Source organism: Diabrotica virgifera, chromosome 1 (assembly GCF_917563875.1).
Source record: "Diabrotica virgifera virgifera chromosome 1, PGI_DIABVI_V3a".
NCBI classification, from domain to species: Eukaryota; Metazoa; Arthropoda; class Insecta; order Coleoptera; family Chrysomelidae; genus Diabrotica; species Diabrotica virgifera.
In genome coordinates this window covers 64,424,476-64,442,141 of record NC_065443.1, presented here as the reverse complement: position 1 = coordinate 64,442,141, position 17,666 = coordinate 64,424,476, and the positions used below count along the sequence as shown (strand labels likewise).

Sequence of the window (17,666 nt, the reverse complement as noted above, 5' to 3'; positions counted from 1 at the left end):
CTCGATACGGAATAGAGCTCGGTCTGGTAGACCCCGAGTTACCAATGATCGACAAAACAGATATATCAGAATTTCCATCTGTAGAAATTCTTCTATGTCTGTACCAGCCCTCCAAAGAGAATTCAGGTATGCTACAGGAGTCAGACTATCGTTGTCTACAACAAAAAGAAGAATTTTAGACTCAGGTTTGAGGAGTAGTCGACCAATAAGAGTTCCTCAGCTACAACCTAAACATGTTTTGGACCGCCTCCAGTAGGCTCAAGAACACATAGAGCTCCCCCAACTGTTTTGGAATTTTGTGCTTTTTTCAGACGAGACTAGAATCTGTTTAGATAGTGATAATTGGTGAATTTGTGTGGCGAGAGCCAACAAGAGCTGCACAACTAGCCACACACGAATTCGCCGGTTATCACTATTTAAACAGATTCTGGTCTCGTCTGAAAAAAGCGCAGAATTCCAAAATTGTTGGGGGAGCTGTATGTGTTCTTGAGCCCATTGGAGGCGGTCCAAAACATGTCTAGGTTGTATCTGAGGAACTCTTATTGGTCGACGACTCCTCAAACCTGAGTCTAAAATTCTTCTTCTTATTGTAGCCAACAATACTCTGACTCCTGTAGCATGCCTGAATTCTCTTTGGAGGACTGGCACAGACATAGAAGAATTTCTACAGATGGAAATTCTGATATATCTATTCTGTCGATCATTGGTAACTCGGGGTCTAACAGACCGAGCTATATTCCGTATCGAGTTTGTCTCCAGTAACCTATTCCATATCCGTGAGGCATCACTCCGAGAAACACCCACTCTTTCCGCCAAGAACCGCTGTGAATTGCCTTCTTCAACTAAATCGATCATTCTTATACGGTCCAACTCAAAAATTAAAGTACGATTCATTTTTAATCACGTTTTCAAAAATTTTACCAGAATAAATTTTTCAAATGTTTACACCTTGGCAAAACCAGGTCAATTAAATGGGTAATTAAATAAAATAAAAAACCAAAAATGGTATATTTTTTATAGAAATGGCCCATTAAATATGTGATAAAGATACGCATTTATAAAAGCGTAAACATCGTCAATACGAGGGGTGATGCATGACTTTTGAAACTATGTGTATACTTATCATAGTAAAAAACTTACTGAAACATAGTAATCAGATTGCAGTCTTGAACTGTCTAAAAGTTCAATCTTGAAGTCTTGAAGACTTCAAGACATATTGAAGTCTTATGTTAGACATCAAAACTAAGTTTAACATAGTTAAAAACTTACTTTTGGAGAAGTAAAAGACTTCCAGTGTAAATGATATATAAATTTTATTAAAAATTCTATAAAGAATTATCCAAATTGGATTAGTAAGAATATCACAGAACGAACGTTTTCGGTCGTATCAGACCATAATCGTAGTGGTTGAAACTAGCCACAGAAATTTGTACAAGAACCGTTAAATTACATACTTTAGTGCTGTTTCACATCATAAGAATTTAAACGTGCGAGGGATAGAATGGTGAAGTAGCCGTGTTTATGCGGTCCCTCGCTTACATCAAAAGACGGCAGCCGTGCCGTCTTTACGTACCCAGTAATATAGCGGACTTAATGCATCCATTCATATGATACTGTCGTTCAGTCGCACGAAGGTAGTTTCTTTGGTTGTTTGGTACATTATTTTCATTTACACTTTGTGGCTGTTTGAAGTAGGTGCATAATATATTTTATATTATGATGTCTCAGATTGATAGTGAAATAATAATAACATTAATTGAAGCGAGACCTATTCTTTGAGACAAAACAATAGAAATATATAAAGATACAAACTTGACGAGAAATGCTTGGAATGGTGTATGCCGTGCACTTAACAGTGAATTTGACGAATTAGGTGAAAAAGGAAAAAACACATTTGGTAAGTACAGCAAAATTATTTATATGTTACTGATAACAACAATAATTAAAACTGCTAAGTATATTATAATAAACTTTATTTTACATAGTTGCAATTAACGTTGGGTATAGAGGGTGTTCGATCAATATGTGTGAATATAAAAATATATAAATCGTATCTTTTTGTGTTAATAGGATGTACCCGATGAATTCGGTTCCTCTTATTTCTCTTTCTTCGACAACAAAGTAACCAAAATATAACAATACCTTTTATTCTAGGAAATTATATTTAGTTTTATAGGGTAAACGACTCGGTGAAGGCTGGAGTAGGGCGGCGGTCACGTCTTGCGTGAAATTATCTAAAAACAACATTTAAAATGAGGGAACAACATTTAAAAATGTGTGGAAGACAGAGGATCTTTTAAGTTCTGTACATGAAAAACATAGATTGTAATGTTGTTCTGAAGCTGTTTTATTGTAAAATTTTTGTAATAAACTACTCTAAATGAGAATTAAGCCACAATTTAACTAAAAAATAATTTTATTAACGTTAATAAAATCATTATTTTTTAATTCAATTGTGGCTTATTTCCCATTTAGAATAGTTTATTACATAGACTGTATGAGCTAATTAGATGAGCTAATCCAAGATCCCACAAATAATTTAGTAGAACAACGATTGTAGAAACAAATTAAGACTTTTAATTAAAAACAGAAGAAATACTAAACTATTTGGCCTAAGCCAAACTAGTTTGTCCTGAAATCGGGTTTAGCCGGTAACATATACAGATAAAAAATAGATATACTTAACCTAACTTACCTTAGTACAAATGACTTACAAGTAAGTAACTTACCTTAGTACATATGTGCACATAAAAAAAGTTACAGCCCATTGAAGTTACAAAATAAAAATTGATTTTTTTCCACATATCGAAAACTCTTAGAGATTTTTTATTGAAAATGGACAAGTAGGATTCTTATGGAAGGAAAATCTTAAAAAAAAATATAGTGAAATTTGTGCACCCATAAAAATTTTATGGGGGTTTTGTTCCCTTAAACCCCCCAAACGTTTGCGTATGTTCCAATTAAATTATTATTGTGGTACCGTTAGTTAAACACAGTGTTTTTAAAACTTTTTGCCTGTTCTTATTTTTTCAATAAGGGATCTCTTATCGAGATGTTTCTTCTTTTTTAAATTGGTTCAAAACATACCTAAAAATGTAAATTTTCATGTTATTACCAGGTCTCTATAGTCATACGTGTAATCGTTGTGTAATATACAAAAATGTGGTGGATTTGACAAATATTCAAAATATCTCGATAAAACTGGCTTTACCAAAAAGGAGGTACTAAGAGGCAAAAAGTTTTAAAAACATTGCTCTTAACTAATGGTGCCACAATATTAATTTAATTGGAACGTACGCAAAAGTTTGGGGGGTTTGAGGGAACAAAACCCCCATAAAATTTTTATGGGGTGCACACATTTCACTATAATTTTTTTTAAAGATTTTCCTGCCATAAAAATACCACATGTTCATTTTCAATAAAAAATCTCTAATAGTTTTCGATACATTGGAAAAAATCGATTTTCATTTTGTAACTTCAAAGAGCTGTAACTTTTTTTATGTGCACATTTGTACCAATTTAAGTTAGGTTCAGTCGACCTAATTTTGGTCCCAGAATATGTGGTACAATTTATGAACTGTATTTTGGTTACACCCTGTATATGACTACCTCTGAACAATATATTTGTTAAAATTCAATACAACTCATACAGCTGTTTATCGTATTAAATAATTATTTGATATAATCATTTATAACCCTTTTTAAAACGCTGAACGTTCCAACTCTGGTAGTACCAAAATTTTAATCAATAAAATACCACTACAACGCATTGATATTAAAACGATGATTTAAAAATTGACCGTGAAAGTTCATTCTAGGTCTAGGACAACTTGAACCAAACAAAATTTTTTGATAAATAATCAATGTTTGTTCGAAGATGTGGTTAGTAGTGCTTCTTTCAATATTCGGTTGTATACTCAGTATTGTAGTACTTTTTCTATTTCTGTTGTGGTTATATGTACACTTTGAGTATGTTGCTTGTACTAGTGATGTTTGTTTAGTGGGAAAAACGGCATTAGTTACAGGTGGAAGTAAAGGTAGGTTTTATTTTTTTATCGTACCATTCTTAACCTATATATAATTTCTTTTAAGTTTAGTTGTCCTGGTGTCATAGACCAGGTACGATATTCTCCAAACACATAAAAGCATTAAATTTGTAGCGGGAAAAACGAGTTTTCCTATTCTTTCTAAAGCCACAGTAGATACATCTTCCAGAAGGTAATGGCATTTCTTGATTTCCCAATGCATCACTTCGAGTTATTTCCATAAGTCTCAGCTTCAGCGTCCTCGAAAGATTGCTAAAAGCTGCTCTTCTGTTCAAATATGGATAAACCAATACATAATTGATGGATTCGACCGTTACTTGATGGAAGTTCATTTTATCTAACAATACAACACTGAAAACGTTTGTTTTCTATACTTCCACAAAATTTATTATAACTAAGTGACTACAGTGTTTCGGCAGAGTGCCTTTCTCAATTGATATAGTTTACAATGTGTTTGCCTTTTTAAGTCTTTAACTGAAGAGGTTGAGGAGTGGGGAGCCGTTTGTCTCGAGTTGGTCATTCAGAATTATATCTGTATTTTTCAGTTTATTAATTTCCATAGATTCTAAAAAAGATAGCTTAAGGCCTTTATTTTGAATATGCAGAATTTGAAACTCTTCATTGAAAGAATGATTATGATCTAGAAGGTGAAGTGCGTATGTAGAAGTGTCTGTTTTTTTTATTGTTAAATGCCCTTTTGTGTTCTGCTATCCGTTTGTCAAAAGTTTTGCCCGTTTGACCGATGTACGTTTTCGAACAGTCACCACAAGTTAGTTTGTACACACCACTCTGTAGTTGCTTTCTCTTTCGGCTTTTATTGTTCTTAATATATTTGCTTAAGTTGTTGTTAGTTCTGAAAGCTGGTGTTATTCCTTTCTTTTTTATGTATCTGGCTATTTTTGTTGTTATCTTGCCAGTATATGTGAGAGAGCAGAAAGTACTGGGTTCTTTCTGTGGTGGTGGATACACTAATTTCAGGGCTTTCTTATGGAGTTTTTGGTTTAAACAAATAGCAGTAAATAACGAACAAACAGTTAACAAAATTTTAAACCAAAAACTCCATAAGACAGCCCTGAAATTAGTGTATCCACCACCACAGAAAGAACCCAGTACATTCTGCTCTCTCACATATACTGGCAAGATAACAACAAAAATAGCCAGATACATAAAAAAGAAAGGAATAACACCAGCTTTCAGAACTAACAACAACTTAAGCAAATATATTAAGAACAATAAAAGCCGAAAGAGAAAGCAACTACAGAGTGGTGTGTACAAACTAACTTGTGGTGACTGTTCGAAAACGTACATCGGTCAAACGGGCAAAACTTTTGACAAACGGATAGCAGAACACAAAAGGGCATTCAACAATAAAAAAAACAGACACTTCTACATACGCACTTCACCTTCTAGATCATAATCATTCTTTCAATGAAGAGTTTCAAATTCTGCATATTCAAAATAAAGGCCTTAAGCTATCTTTTTTAGAATCTATGGAAATTAATAAACTGAAAAATACAGATATAATTCTGAATGACCAACTCGAGACAAACAGCTCCCCACTCCTCAACCTCTTCAGTTGAAGACTTAAAAAGGCAAACACATTGTAAACTATATCACTTGAGAAAGGCACTCTGCCGAAACAGCTGTAGTCACTTAGTTATAATAAATTTTGTGGAGGTATAGAAAACAAACGTTTTCAGTGTTTTATTGTTAGATAAACCAATACGTTTGCCTAAATCTTTTAAAAAAGGTCGGCGCCGTATATTTGGATTTCAGTTATTTGCTTTATATATCGTCTGAGTATTGATTCCTGCAACATTTAATAATGTATAGAATATCACCATGGGTCATCTTCTGTTATTATGGGAGCAGTTAAAGCCAGCGCACAACTTCGACATCCCCTTTTTTATCACCACTGTTTATGTCAATATCATCATGATGGTGCATCCTTGATATTAAACACAAACACAAACCTAAATTTCCCAAAGCAATATCACGTTAGCCAACTTGGTAACCCAAAACAACCCAACGAAAGTAATATATATGTTTAGAAAGATTATTGTTATTGTTTTGTGACTGTTATTGGTTTAAGCAGGCCACGCACTGAATCGGCATAGAGCGATCGGCTCGGCTAAGAGCAATCGGCAGATTTTGCTATACATGGAAATAAATAAGCCACCATGCACCGCCTAAGATGGCCTAAGAAAGTTCGACAGTCTAACGTTCTTAGGCGGTGGCTCATTTATTTCCTTGTATAGCAAAATCTGCCGATCGCTCTATGCCGATTCAGTGCGTGGCCTGCTTAAGATTTATCACCACTGTTTATGTCAATGTCATCATGATGGTGCATACCCAGTGCATACCTGATTTTAAACACAGACACAAACCTAAATTTCCCAAAGCAATATCACGTTAGCCAACTGACAAAACTTAAATAACCCAACGCCAGTAATATATATGTTTAGAAAGATTATTGTTATTTAAACATGAATAACCATTTTCAATTTCGTTGCAACACGAAACTACAGCCGCATTATATTCTAGTTCAATCAGAGAGTGCAGCAAGCACCTCTACCGGTTTCGAAACTTATTAGTCTTTCATCAGGAGGCACATATGCTGTTCTCTCTGGCCCAACCAGGACAAACCCCGGCGTGCAGTCACGGATTACAATGAACGAAATGGCAGGGATGCCCTAGCGGTAACTGCTAGCAAAAGACTAAGTTTTCAATCTAAGAGCACATAAAATAATATTAAAAATGTTACTTAACACCTCACCAGATTGAAAACAATGGGAACCTTCTTAGTCGAGGAAATGAAGCTGAAAAAATGGCAAAACCTCGAAATTTTTTCGTCCAGCATCGACTTGTACAAAAATTTGGGATTAGGCTCATTACACCCTCTAGTTCATTTTCTATATTGAGCCGTTGTACGCTTTTGGTTTTTTAAGGGTGAAAACTACCCCTAATTGTAAAAAATTATAAAATAACATATTAAACTTTAATATTGTCAACATTTGGTTCTTATTCGTTACATAATGATTGTTTTATGCTTTAAGATATACTATCATAATATTTCAACCCTTAAAACCACCCTTGTTGGAGCTATATATAAAACATTTACTTATCCTAAAAAAATAATTTCGGCTTGCATCGATTTACATAAAAATTTGGGATTAGGATAATCCCACCCTCTACTTCATATTCTATATCATGCTTAAGGGCGTTGATTATTTTTAGGGGTGTAAACTACCCCTTATTGTCAAAAATTTTATAAAAACATTGTAAACTTTAATACGGGTAAAATTTGGTTTTGATTGGTTAAATAATGATTGTTTTATACTCTAGGATATAATATTATAATATTTCAACCCTTAAAAAGCACCCTTAATAACATTACAGTTTTTATAAGTAGATATTTTAATAGATCTATACAGAAAAAAAAGTAGAATTAAAGAATTACAAAAACATTTATTTACACAAAAATACGAATTTACAAATATGTACAAATACAAATACAAATAGATTTTTAGTTATCTTCCATTATACGAACCGGTTCTGTGGTATTATACATACATTGAAAATTATCCATAAGCGGACAATATCGTTTTATAAACATAGCTCCTTGATTTTTAGGGATAAAAAGTTTTTTCAAATACGACTTTGTAGGATTTTTGAAGAGTTATAAGATTGTGTAAACTAAATTTCGTAAGATCACTTAGTTTTTAATTAGGGTGGGTTTAAAGGGCTCGAATAAGGGGATGTTTGCTCGTAAATAGAGGTTTTAAACAGCTATATCTCGCTAACTGTTTACTGTAATGAAAATTTATGCACAAAGAAATTTTAGCTATTAAAAAAGATACAATTTAGTAGTCCATCATTTTTTTCGTATCTCCAGTATTTTCGGAGATATTTTGAAGTAAAAGATGAAAAATGAGAAATTGCAAAAAATTAATTTTTCTTTAAACTCCAATTTTTCCAAAATTAGACCTTTTAAATAGGTCAAACTTCTTGGGTGTATTCATAATACAAATATAAAAGGAATTATAAAAAAGTGAAGACCAATTTTAAATTAGGAAGGTAAAGGTGCTTTTTTCATAGAGAATAGCAGGTACCGACTTTTTTTTAATCATAAGTCGCTTAATTTTCAGGCTAGAAACTTTTTATTATTATTTTTTGAAAGGTCTAACTGTATACTTACAAAAAGATTTTTTAAGCGTTTCCTCGAAAAATGCAAAGTTTTTCCGTTATTTGGCTTTGAATATTTCAAATTATGCATTTGACGAAAAAAGCTAACTTTTAACATGCCGTATCTCGGTTTGTATTGGTCTTAAAGATATTACAGAAAAAGAATTTGGTTTGTGTTACTTAAAGATATAATTTTGATATGTACAGTTTTTTGATTAAATGCATATTTTTCGAGATATTCTTAAAAAAACCCTCTAAAAAAGTCAATTTTTTCGTCGAAAAACTGTTACTTTCAAGCGCGAATAACTCGAAAAATATTAGTTTTACGAAGAAAATGTAAAAAACATTTTTTTCTTAGAATTACTTTTTACATCGATTTACATGGTTAAAATGTAATAAAAAAATTCCCGCCCCCGAGATGGGGTGGCAACCACCCCCAAGGTTTTAGCGTACAGCAGCATGATATAGAAAATGATCCTCGGACTATTCCCTACCTTCTGTGAAAATTTCAAGTAAATCCATGCTGGACGAAAAGATTTCGAGCCAAAATGCTTCATTTCCTCGACTATCTCTGGTTACACCTCCTAGGCTTCTAAAATTTTTAAGCCATAACGGATGCTGAGACTAAAGAAGATGAGGGAATTTTACAATTTATAATTCACGTCCCATCTGCTAAGCTCGGTAACGTTCCAACGAGAATGGTTCCAACGAGATTAGATTGAAAACTTCGTCTTTTGCTAGCAGTTGCCGCTAGGGTATCCCTGCCATTTTGTTCGTTGCAACCGTGACTGCACGCCGGGGTTTGTTCTGGTTGGGCCAGAGAGAGCAGCATATGTGCCTCCTGATGAGAGACTAATCAGTTTCGAAACCGGTAGAGGTACTTGCTGCACTCTCTGCAACGAAATTGAAAATGATTATTCAGTTTTGATTTACATGTTTACTCTGATTGGAGTACGAAGGGAACCATTCTCGTTGGAACTTTACCGCGCAGAGCAGATGGGACGTGAATTATAAATTGTAAAATTCCCTCATCTTCTTTAGTCTCAGCATCCGTTATGGCTTGAAAATTTTAGAAGCCTCGGAGATGTAACCAGAGAAGGTTCCCATTGTTTTCAATCTGGTGGGATGTAAAGTAATATTTTTAATAGTATTTTTCTACAATCACTTGATAAAGAAGACTTTTTCGCTTGTCAATGGTAACGAAAAGTTGACGTTTACTGAGTACCGTCACTTTATCGCTCTAGCGCGTAAAGTTTGATTTTACGCACGTTGTCCGTAGCAACCGTACAACCATACAATACAAACACATTGAACATTCAAACTGATAGGTATAAAAGTTAATGTTATGAATAAAGTTAATGATTTAAAAATAATTTCATTTTATTAAATGATTGTAGAAAAAATTTTGCATGTATTACAAGCGCAAAGTGACGTTATTGCTAGGGATGGCGGTTTTTGACAAAACACCGGTTTTCGGTTATACCGGTTTTTTTGCTTACGGTTTAACTTGGCGGTTATAACCGGCCAAAAAAACTTTTTTTGGAAAAACCGGTTTTCGGTTTTTTTAATCCAATAGGTTACAAAGTTACATTTACAATACACTTTAGTTTGCGATACTCCATTCGACTCGATATCAATATGATCAAAATTAGTACTATCGAACGGACATGTATTACTTTTGACACGTTTGTATATTTGTAGAATAGGTACATTTTAACTCATTTAATACTTCCTGTATGAGTGTATCGTTTTGAAAACGTAGCGAAATTCTTGGAGATTCGTATTCGTAATCAGTAATTCGATATTCATAGTCAGAGCATTATTTTTGGTAATCAGAAAAAGTCATTCACCCACTTTCAATGTCAAGAGTTAAGAGGGAAAAATAGATGATGTGTGCGTCTAAATCAACTAGATCACTTCTTATGTAAATATTATGATTATAAATACCTTTTCAAGGAAATATTATAATAAAACTTAATAGTTGTTTCTGGCTGATGTGAGATTGCACTTTCAGTTTGCTTCTGTATTTTACAAAATAAAATAAAATTTGAATTATAGTTTTGTTTGGAATAATTACATGAGAATAATAAAATTATGACTGGGATCCGAAATAATACCTAACCTAATCCTAATCACCGTAAAAACCTAATAGCCGGTTTTTACTTTAAAAAGAAAAAACTGGTTATAATCGGGACAAAAAAGCAACCGGTAAAACCGGTTATTGCGAAGTAAAAAACCGGTTTTAGGTTTAAACCGGTAGGATTTTCCCATCCCTAGTTATTGCTTTCGAGTTTTTACTCTCAAGCAATAATGTAGGTCTGGATCCCGCGTATGAAAAAAAAGTTTATTAATAGCAAGCTGAAAATTTGTAAATAGCTTAAGGGTATGTAGTCGGACAAACTTTGATGTACGGGAACACTGGAACAGGGGAAGTTTTAATTGTGGAACAGGTTAAAAATTTGGAACAGTCAGACCACGAAAACGGCACATGTATTTTGTCCGACAAAACAGACTTAAACTCTCCGAACAGAGAATAAACCCTCATGCAAAAATCAGACTGCTATTTATCACCAAATGGGCGTTTTAATGAGTGGAACATGTAGAATATGTCAAATGACAGGAATTATGACAGGTGATAAATAGCAGTCTGATTTTTGCACGAGAGTTTAATCTCTGTTCGGAGAGTTTAAGTCTGTTCTGTCGGACAAAATAAATGTGCCGTTTTCGTGGTCTGACCGTTCCAAATTTTTAACCTATTCCACAATTAAAACTGCCCCTGTTACAGTGTTCCCATATATCAAAGTTTATCTATTAACTTTAAGTAAAGCTATTAACAAATTTTCAGCTTGCTATTAATCAACTTTTTTTTCATACGCGGGATCCAGACCTATCACTTTTCGCTCTTAATACATAAATAACTATTTATGTGCTTTTAGATCAAAAACTTAGTTTATTATTGTTATTGTTTAGTGAAGTTTTGTTCCTATTCCTTCCACTGCTTTTGTATCTATTTGTTACCGATAAAGTAATTTACATACGTTTTTTTTTAGGCATAGGATATGACATAGTTTTACAACTCGCCTCTAGGGGCTGCAAAGTTATCATAGCCAGCAGAACAATAGATGAAAAGCTGAGGCAACAGATTATATGGGAAACCAATAACCCGAATATAGTACTGGAACATGTTAATATGAGCTCCTTTAAATCAGTACGTCAACTTGCAAGTAGGTTAAACGAGTCGGAATCAAAATTAGATATATTAATTAATAATGCTGGGATTCCACAATGTTTAGACGTTCCTACAGAGGACGGGTTGAATGAAACCATGCAGGTTAACCATTTTAGCGCGTTTCTGCTAACTCATCTACTTGTGGGTAAGATCAATGTTTAATATTTGTCTTGAATTTTCATAATGCATGTTGTTATTCTCATCGATAAATTGACCCACAATCATCATCATCATCATCATTCTCTTTGCCTTATCCCTATGCGGGGTCGGCTTCCCTAATTGCATTTCTCCACACAATTCTGTCTTGGGTCATATCAATGTTAATCCCCTTTACCAACATGTCCTGCCTTATCGCCTCCCCCCAGGTCTTCTTTGGTCTTCCTCTCCTACTCCTTCCAGGAATCTGCACTTCAGCTATTCTTCGTATTGGGTGATTAACGTCTCGACGTTGAACATGACCGAACCATCTTAACCTATGCTCTCTCATTTTGGCATCAATTGGTGCCACACCTAGACTTCCCCTAATATACTCATTTCTAATTTTATCCTTCTTTGTCACTCCACTCATCCATCTAAGCATTCTCATTTCCGCCACATGCATTCGTTGTTCCTCTTTCTTTTTCACTGCCCAACCTTCAGTTCCGTACATCATAGCCGGTCTTATGGCTGTTTTATAGAATTTTCCCTTCAGCTTCATTGGAATTTTTCTGTCACACAACACACCACTCGCTTCTTTCCACTTCATCCATCCAACCCTAATTCTACTGCATGCATCTCCATCTATTTCTCCATTACTCTGTAATACCGATCCTAGGTACTTAAAACTATTGCTTTTCACAATCATTTCACCATCCAAAGATACCATTTTATTTGTAGTAGCTCCATCTTTAAATGAACATTCCAAATACTCTGTTTTTGTCCTACTAAGTTTTAAACCTTTTTCCTCCAGAGCTTGTCTCCACTGTTCCAGTTTTTGTTCTAAGTCTCTTTCACTATTTCCTACTAACACGACATCATCAGCATACATTAAGCACCATGGAATGTTACCCTGTAGTTTCGCTGTTATCTGGTCCAAAACTAATGAGAATAAATACGGACTAAGCACAGAGCCTTGGTGCAATCCTACTTTCACATGAAATTGATCAGTCTCTCCCACACCTGTCCTAACACTAGTCGTTACTCCCTCATACATATCCCTCACAATCTTTACATATTCACCAGGGACTCCTTTCTTATTGAGTGCCCACCACAGAATCTCTCGAGGAAATCTATCATATGCTTTCTCAAGATCAATGAATACCATATGAGCGTTTGTTTCTTTACTCCTGTATTTTTCCATCAACTGCCTTATAATGAAAATTGCATCTGTTGTTGATCTACCCTGCATAAAGCCAAATTGATTCTCGGATATTTCGGTCTCTTCACGTATCCGTCTGTCAATTACTCTTTCCCATATTTTCATGGTGTGGCTAAGCAGTTTTATAGCCCTGTAGTTTGTACATTGTTGTATATCTCCCTTGTTTTTGTAAACAGGTACCAGTATACTGCTTCTCCATTCGTCTGGCATTTGTCCGACTTCCATAATTCTATTAAATAGACCTGCTAGCCACCTTGTTCCTGTCTCTCCCAATGCTCTCCATACTTCCCCAGGAATATCATCTGGTCCTACCGCTTTTCCTTTCTTTATTTTTTGAAGCGCTTGAGCCACTTCCTCGTTGGTTATTTTGGTGACCATTGCTGCTACTGTCTCCGTTGACTCTACAGGCTGTCTGTCAAATTCTTCATTTAATAAGCTGTCAAAGTACTTTCTCCATCTCTTTTTGACTTCCCTTTCGTGAACTAGTATTTTATTATTTTCATCTCGGATACATCTAATCTGATTAAAATCTTTTGCTTTCCTTGCTCTCTGTTTGGCTATTTTATATATCTTCGTTTCGCCTTCCCTGGTATCAAGTTGATCATATAGGTTTGAATACGCTTCTGCTTTGGCTTTTGCTACTGCTACTTTCGCTTCCTTTTTCGCCACCATAATTAGTGATGCAATAAATTGACCCACAATAATCATCATAATTAGTGATGCAAAATTTGCGGGAAGATTCAAACGCCGGAAAGTTTCGGGAAACTTTCCGGGAATATTGGAAACTTTCGGAAACTTATGGAAATATTTTTTTTTCTTGTTAGTCTATTGTATGTTAGTGTGTATTGTATGTATGTTGTATGTCTATTGTATGTTAGTTCTGTAAAAATGTTTTCTTTTTGTCAATAAACTTGGGATGGTTGGTTAATATTTTGTCTATACACTGCTTAGCTAATATGTTCTTTACCAGTGATTCTTTGTCCTGTTAACAGAATAAAGCAAGTTTGCAGCATAGTGCACAGGCTTCACTGCCATTTTTTTCTTTTTTTTTTCTAATTTAGATATAAGCATTCCTTTTCCTCGGGCTTACTGGCGGGAAGTAATGGAATATTCTCGGTAAAAATATTTGCTATGTTCTTAAATGCCTCGACAACCTGGGATATTTTAAACATATTGCCTTCCAATGAAGTAATCCATTTTACAATTATTATTGGTGTTAGCACAACTGCTACCTTTTGCAACTTTATTCAAAATATTTCATCATCCAGACAGTTTTATTTAAAATTCCGTGAAAATTTTAAATTTTCTCCCTCTATGACCATAATCATTTGTAAAGCACTTTCAAACACAATAAGACTATTTTACAATTAAGGATTGAACCCGATCTAGTTTTTACAGGAAGTTTAATGATATAACTTTATTGTAGTTTTGAAGCTAGATTGTAGTAAATCGGGCAAGAGATATGTGGGAATTACATAGTTACCTTTTTAACAATTCCTTTACAACATGCCTTACCATTTTTAAGAGAATATTCTTCTTCTTCTTATGCAATCCACTAATGGTTGTTCGCGATCACGTTTGACCTTTTTTCTCTATCTCTTGCAGTATGTATTAGGTCTCCTATGTTTTTTAGTCCTGTCCATTGTTTTACATTACGGAGCCATAACATTTTCTTCCTGCCCACTCCCCTTCTTCCTTCGATCTTTCCTTCAATTAAGGTTTGCAGAAACTGATATCTTTCATTTCTAATTATGTGTCCCAAGTATGCCGTTTTTCTCTGTTTAATTGTGCTCATCAGTTGTCTGTACCAATTCTTCTCAGGATTTCTTCATTTGTTATTCTTGCGGTCCAGGGAACTTTAAGGATTCGTCGATAGATCCACATCTCAAATGCCTCTAGCTTATTCATTGTGTTTATTTTTAAAGTCCATCCTTCCATGCCATATAGGAGCACCGACCATATATAGCATTTTGTGAATTTTAATCTTAGGTTTAGGTCAAAGTCAGAGTTCGTAAAGACGTTTCTAAATTTCATGAATGCACTTCTGGCTCTTTCTATCCGACATTTAATTTCCATATCCGACATCCAGTCTTCACATAGCCAGGTTCCCAGGTACTTAAACTTTCTTACAAGGTTTTGGAGGTCTTCTATATTGTCTGCTATTAAGACCGAATCATCCGCATATCGTATATTATTGACCCAGGTACCATTCACTTTGATGCCGCTTTCGCATACCTCAAGAGCTTCCTGGAAGATACTTTCTGAATATAGATTGAACAGTAGTGGGGAGAGAATGCATCCCTGTCTTACATCTCTCAGAATTTTTTGAGCTTGCGTTGTTTCATTATCCACCTTGACGACAGCTGTTTGATTCCAGTAAAGAGCCTCTATGCAACGAATCTCTTTTTGATCTATGTCGAGTGGTTTTAGTATATGTACGAGTTTATGATGTTGTACTCGATCGAAGGCTTTTTCATAATCTATAAAGCACATCATTACATCTTTCCTTTGATCGTAGCAGTTCTGAGCTAGCGCTTGGGTTGCAACTAGTGCTTCCCTGGTACCCAGGCCTTTTCGAAATCCAAATTGTAAGCAACCAATAACCTTATCGCATTTTGTGGAGATTCTGTAGTGAAAAACGTTGAGGAATATTTTTAAAGAATGGCTCATCAGACTTATCAGTCGGTGCTCTTAACACTTTGTTGCGTTGTTCTTTTTTGGCAAAGGGATAAAGGTAGATACAAGCCATTGGACAGGGAATTTTCCTTTTTTATAGATTTGGTTGAAAAATCTTTGGAGTATCGTAATTCCCTCTTCATCTAACAATCTGAGTAACTCAACAGGAATTTTATCAGGTCCAACTGCTTTCCCGTCTTTCGAGGTATTTATTGCTCTAGTAATTTCTTCAATTGTGATCTCGGGACCAGATAGGTTGTTAATATCTATCACTTGTTCCTGAACGACTTCTATCTCAGGCCTCTCGTCTGCAAAGAGATTTTTGATGTATTTTTCCCATATGAGTTTCCTCTCTCTATCATCTTGTGCCATTTTTCCTTGTTCATTTTTTAAGTTAAAAAATTTCTTTTTTCTGTATATTCCAGCTACCTCCTTTAGTTTCTTATGTAGGTTGTGGTCATCATGTTGTTTTTGTAACTGTTCCATTTCCTCACACTGTTTCTTTAGCCACTTATTTTTTGCCGTTCTTATCTCTCTTCTTATACGTTGTTGTTGTTCTCTATATTTGTCTCGGTTCCCTTGGTTTTTATGTTTTCTTCTTAAGAGAATATAGGTTCATCAAATCAGACACCAACAAATTTAATGTATGAGAAACACAGGAATATGCTTCAATAAAATTATATTTGTTTTTTATCGATCATTTTGCCTTTGGTGCTGCATTGTCTGTAACAATCCCACAAAATTTTTCTGGCTGACTTCCTTTATATTAAATTATTTATTATTTCTTGTGAAAGATATTCAGCTGTGTGCCTTTCACAATCTGTAAAAAGTGTTTAAGTATACACATTACTGGTTCAGGTGTTGTCAAAGAAGCGTTTAGACACCGCTATAAATCGCAGCAATTTATCGATATCAATCGAGTTGTTTCAATTTATCGTTGAGTGTAAACTGTACACTGCAGCGATTTATCGGAATTGGGGGATTGGAGTTGGTATCGGATTGCAGCAATTTATTGTAACGATCGAGTTGTTTCAGTTTATAAGGCAGCGTTTAGACACAGCCCTAAATCCGTGAAATTTATCGATATCAATCGAGTTGTTTCAATTTATCGTTGTGGGTAAACGGTACATCGCAGCGATTTATCGGGATTGGAATTGGATTGGAGTTGGTACCTATAGGATTGCATCAATTTATTGTAACGATAGAGTTGTTTCAGTTTATAATCAATCGCGACAATATATCGCAGCTCCCAAACAGCTTTATAAAAATCAGTAAATCGTAGCAATTTATCGTCACAAAAATTGCTCGCATGTATCGCGACGTCTAAACGCCCTTAAAGTTAATAACAGATTGGTTTCTTATATTTGACCAGCCATCACACTGAATGCCTAATGTAAATGCTTTATATTCTCAAAAGTGCTCGAAAATATTATGGAAAGTTCTCGGAAATATTCTCGGAAACATTCTCGAAAGTTCTCGGAAATATTCTCGAGAATTTTCCATTAAAAGTTTCCGGAAATATTCGCGGTCAGGAGAATACTTCCATATTTTATAGGCGAATATTCTCGGAAACTTTCCAATGTTCGTGAATATTCGCTTGGAAATATTCTCGACTCACATCACTAATCATACTGATATTTCATTTTATTTAAATATGTTCCCCGAACCCTTTATTAGGGTGTTCCGAAAAAACCAAAGTTTAAAAATGTTGATCTCCCGGGCTGTTTTCTGGTGATAGGTAGCCTATAAATAAACCTTCAATTTTAAATTTCTGCCCAAAATGTTGACCCTAACCCTTGTCCCAATCCATAGACTATTGATTATGTATTTTAGAAAGGAACTACAACGTTAACGTGGTTTTGTTGTTTCATATAGTCAATGGAACTCTAAATATGAAAAACACGCGGAGTGCTACCATTTAAAGGGGTGCGTTTTTGAGAAAGGGATGAATTAGTCCCTAGGCACAGGGCGAATTAGGGTGAGTTATATGCACTTTTGGTACAAACACATCTACAGGAAAATTGTTCCAGGTTAAATTTACTATCCAAACATCACATTTTAAAGTCAAAAATATTTATTTTATAAAAATATATTCAAACGAAAAGCAAGAAAAAAATACAAAAGACAGCAATTTTGCTTTTTGGCCCATAACTTTTTTCCACGGGGATATTGG

General features: G+C 34.6%; 1 protein-coding gene across 1 annotated transcript in view; it reads left to right on the top strand.

Annotated features, from left to right (window-relative positions):
* The first annotated feature begins 3,770 nt into the window (after positions 1–3,770).
* Positions 3,771–17,666, top strand: part of LOC126891003 (retinol dehydrogenase 12-like) — a 44,102-nt gene continuing 30,206 nt past the window's right edge. Inside the window, exons 1-2 of the mRNA XM_050660216.1 lie at positions 3,771–4,037; positions 11,282–11,605. Of these exons, the coding sequence (XP_050516173.1) occupies positions 3,878–4,037; positions 11,282–11,605 (484 nt within the window). The 5' untranslated portion in view covers positions 3,771–3,877. The remainder of the gene's footprint in view (positions 4,038–11,281; positions 11,606–17,666) is intronic.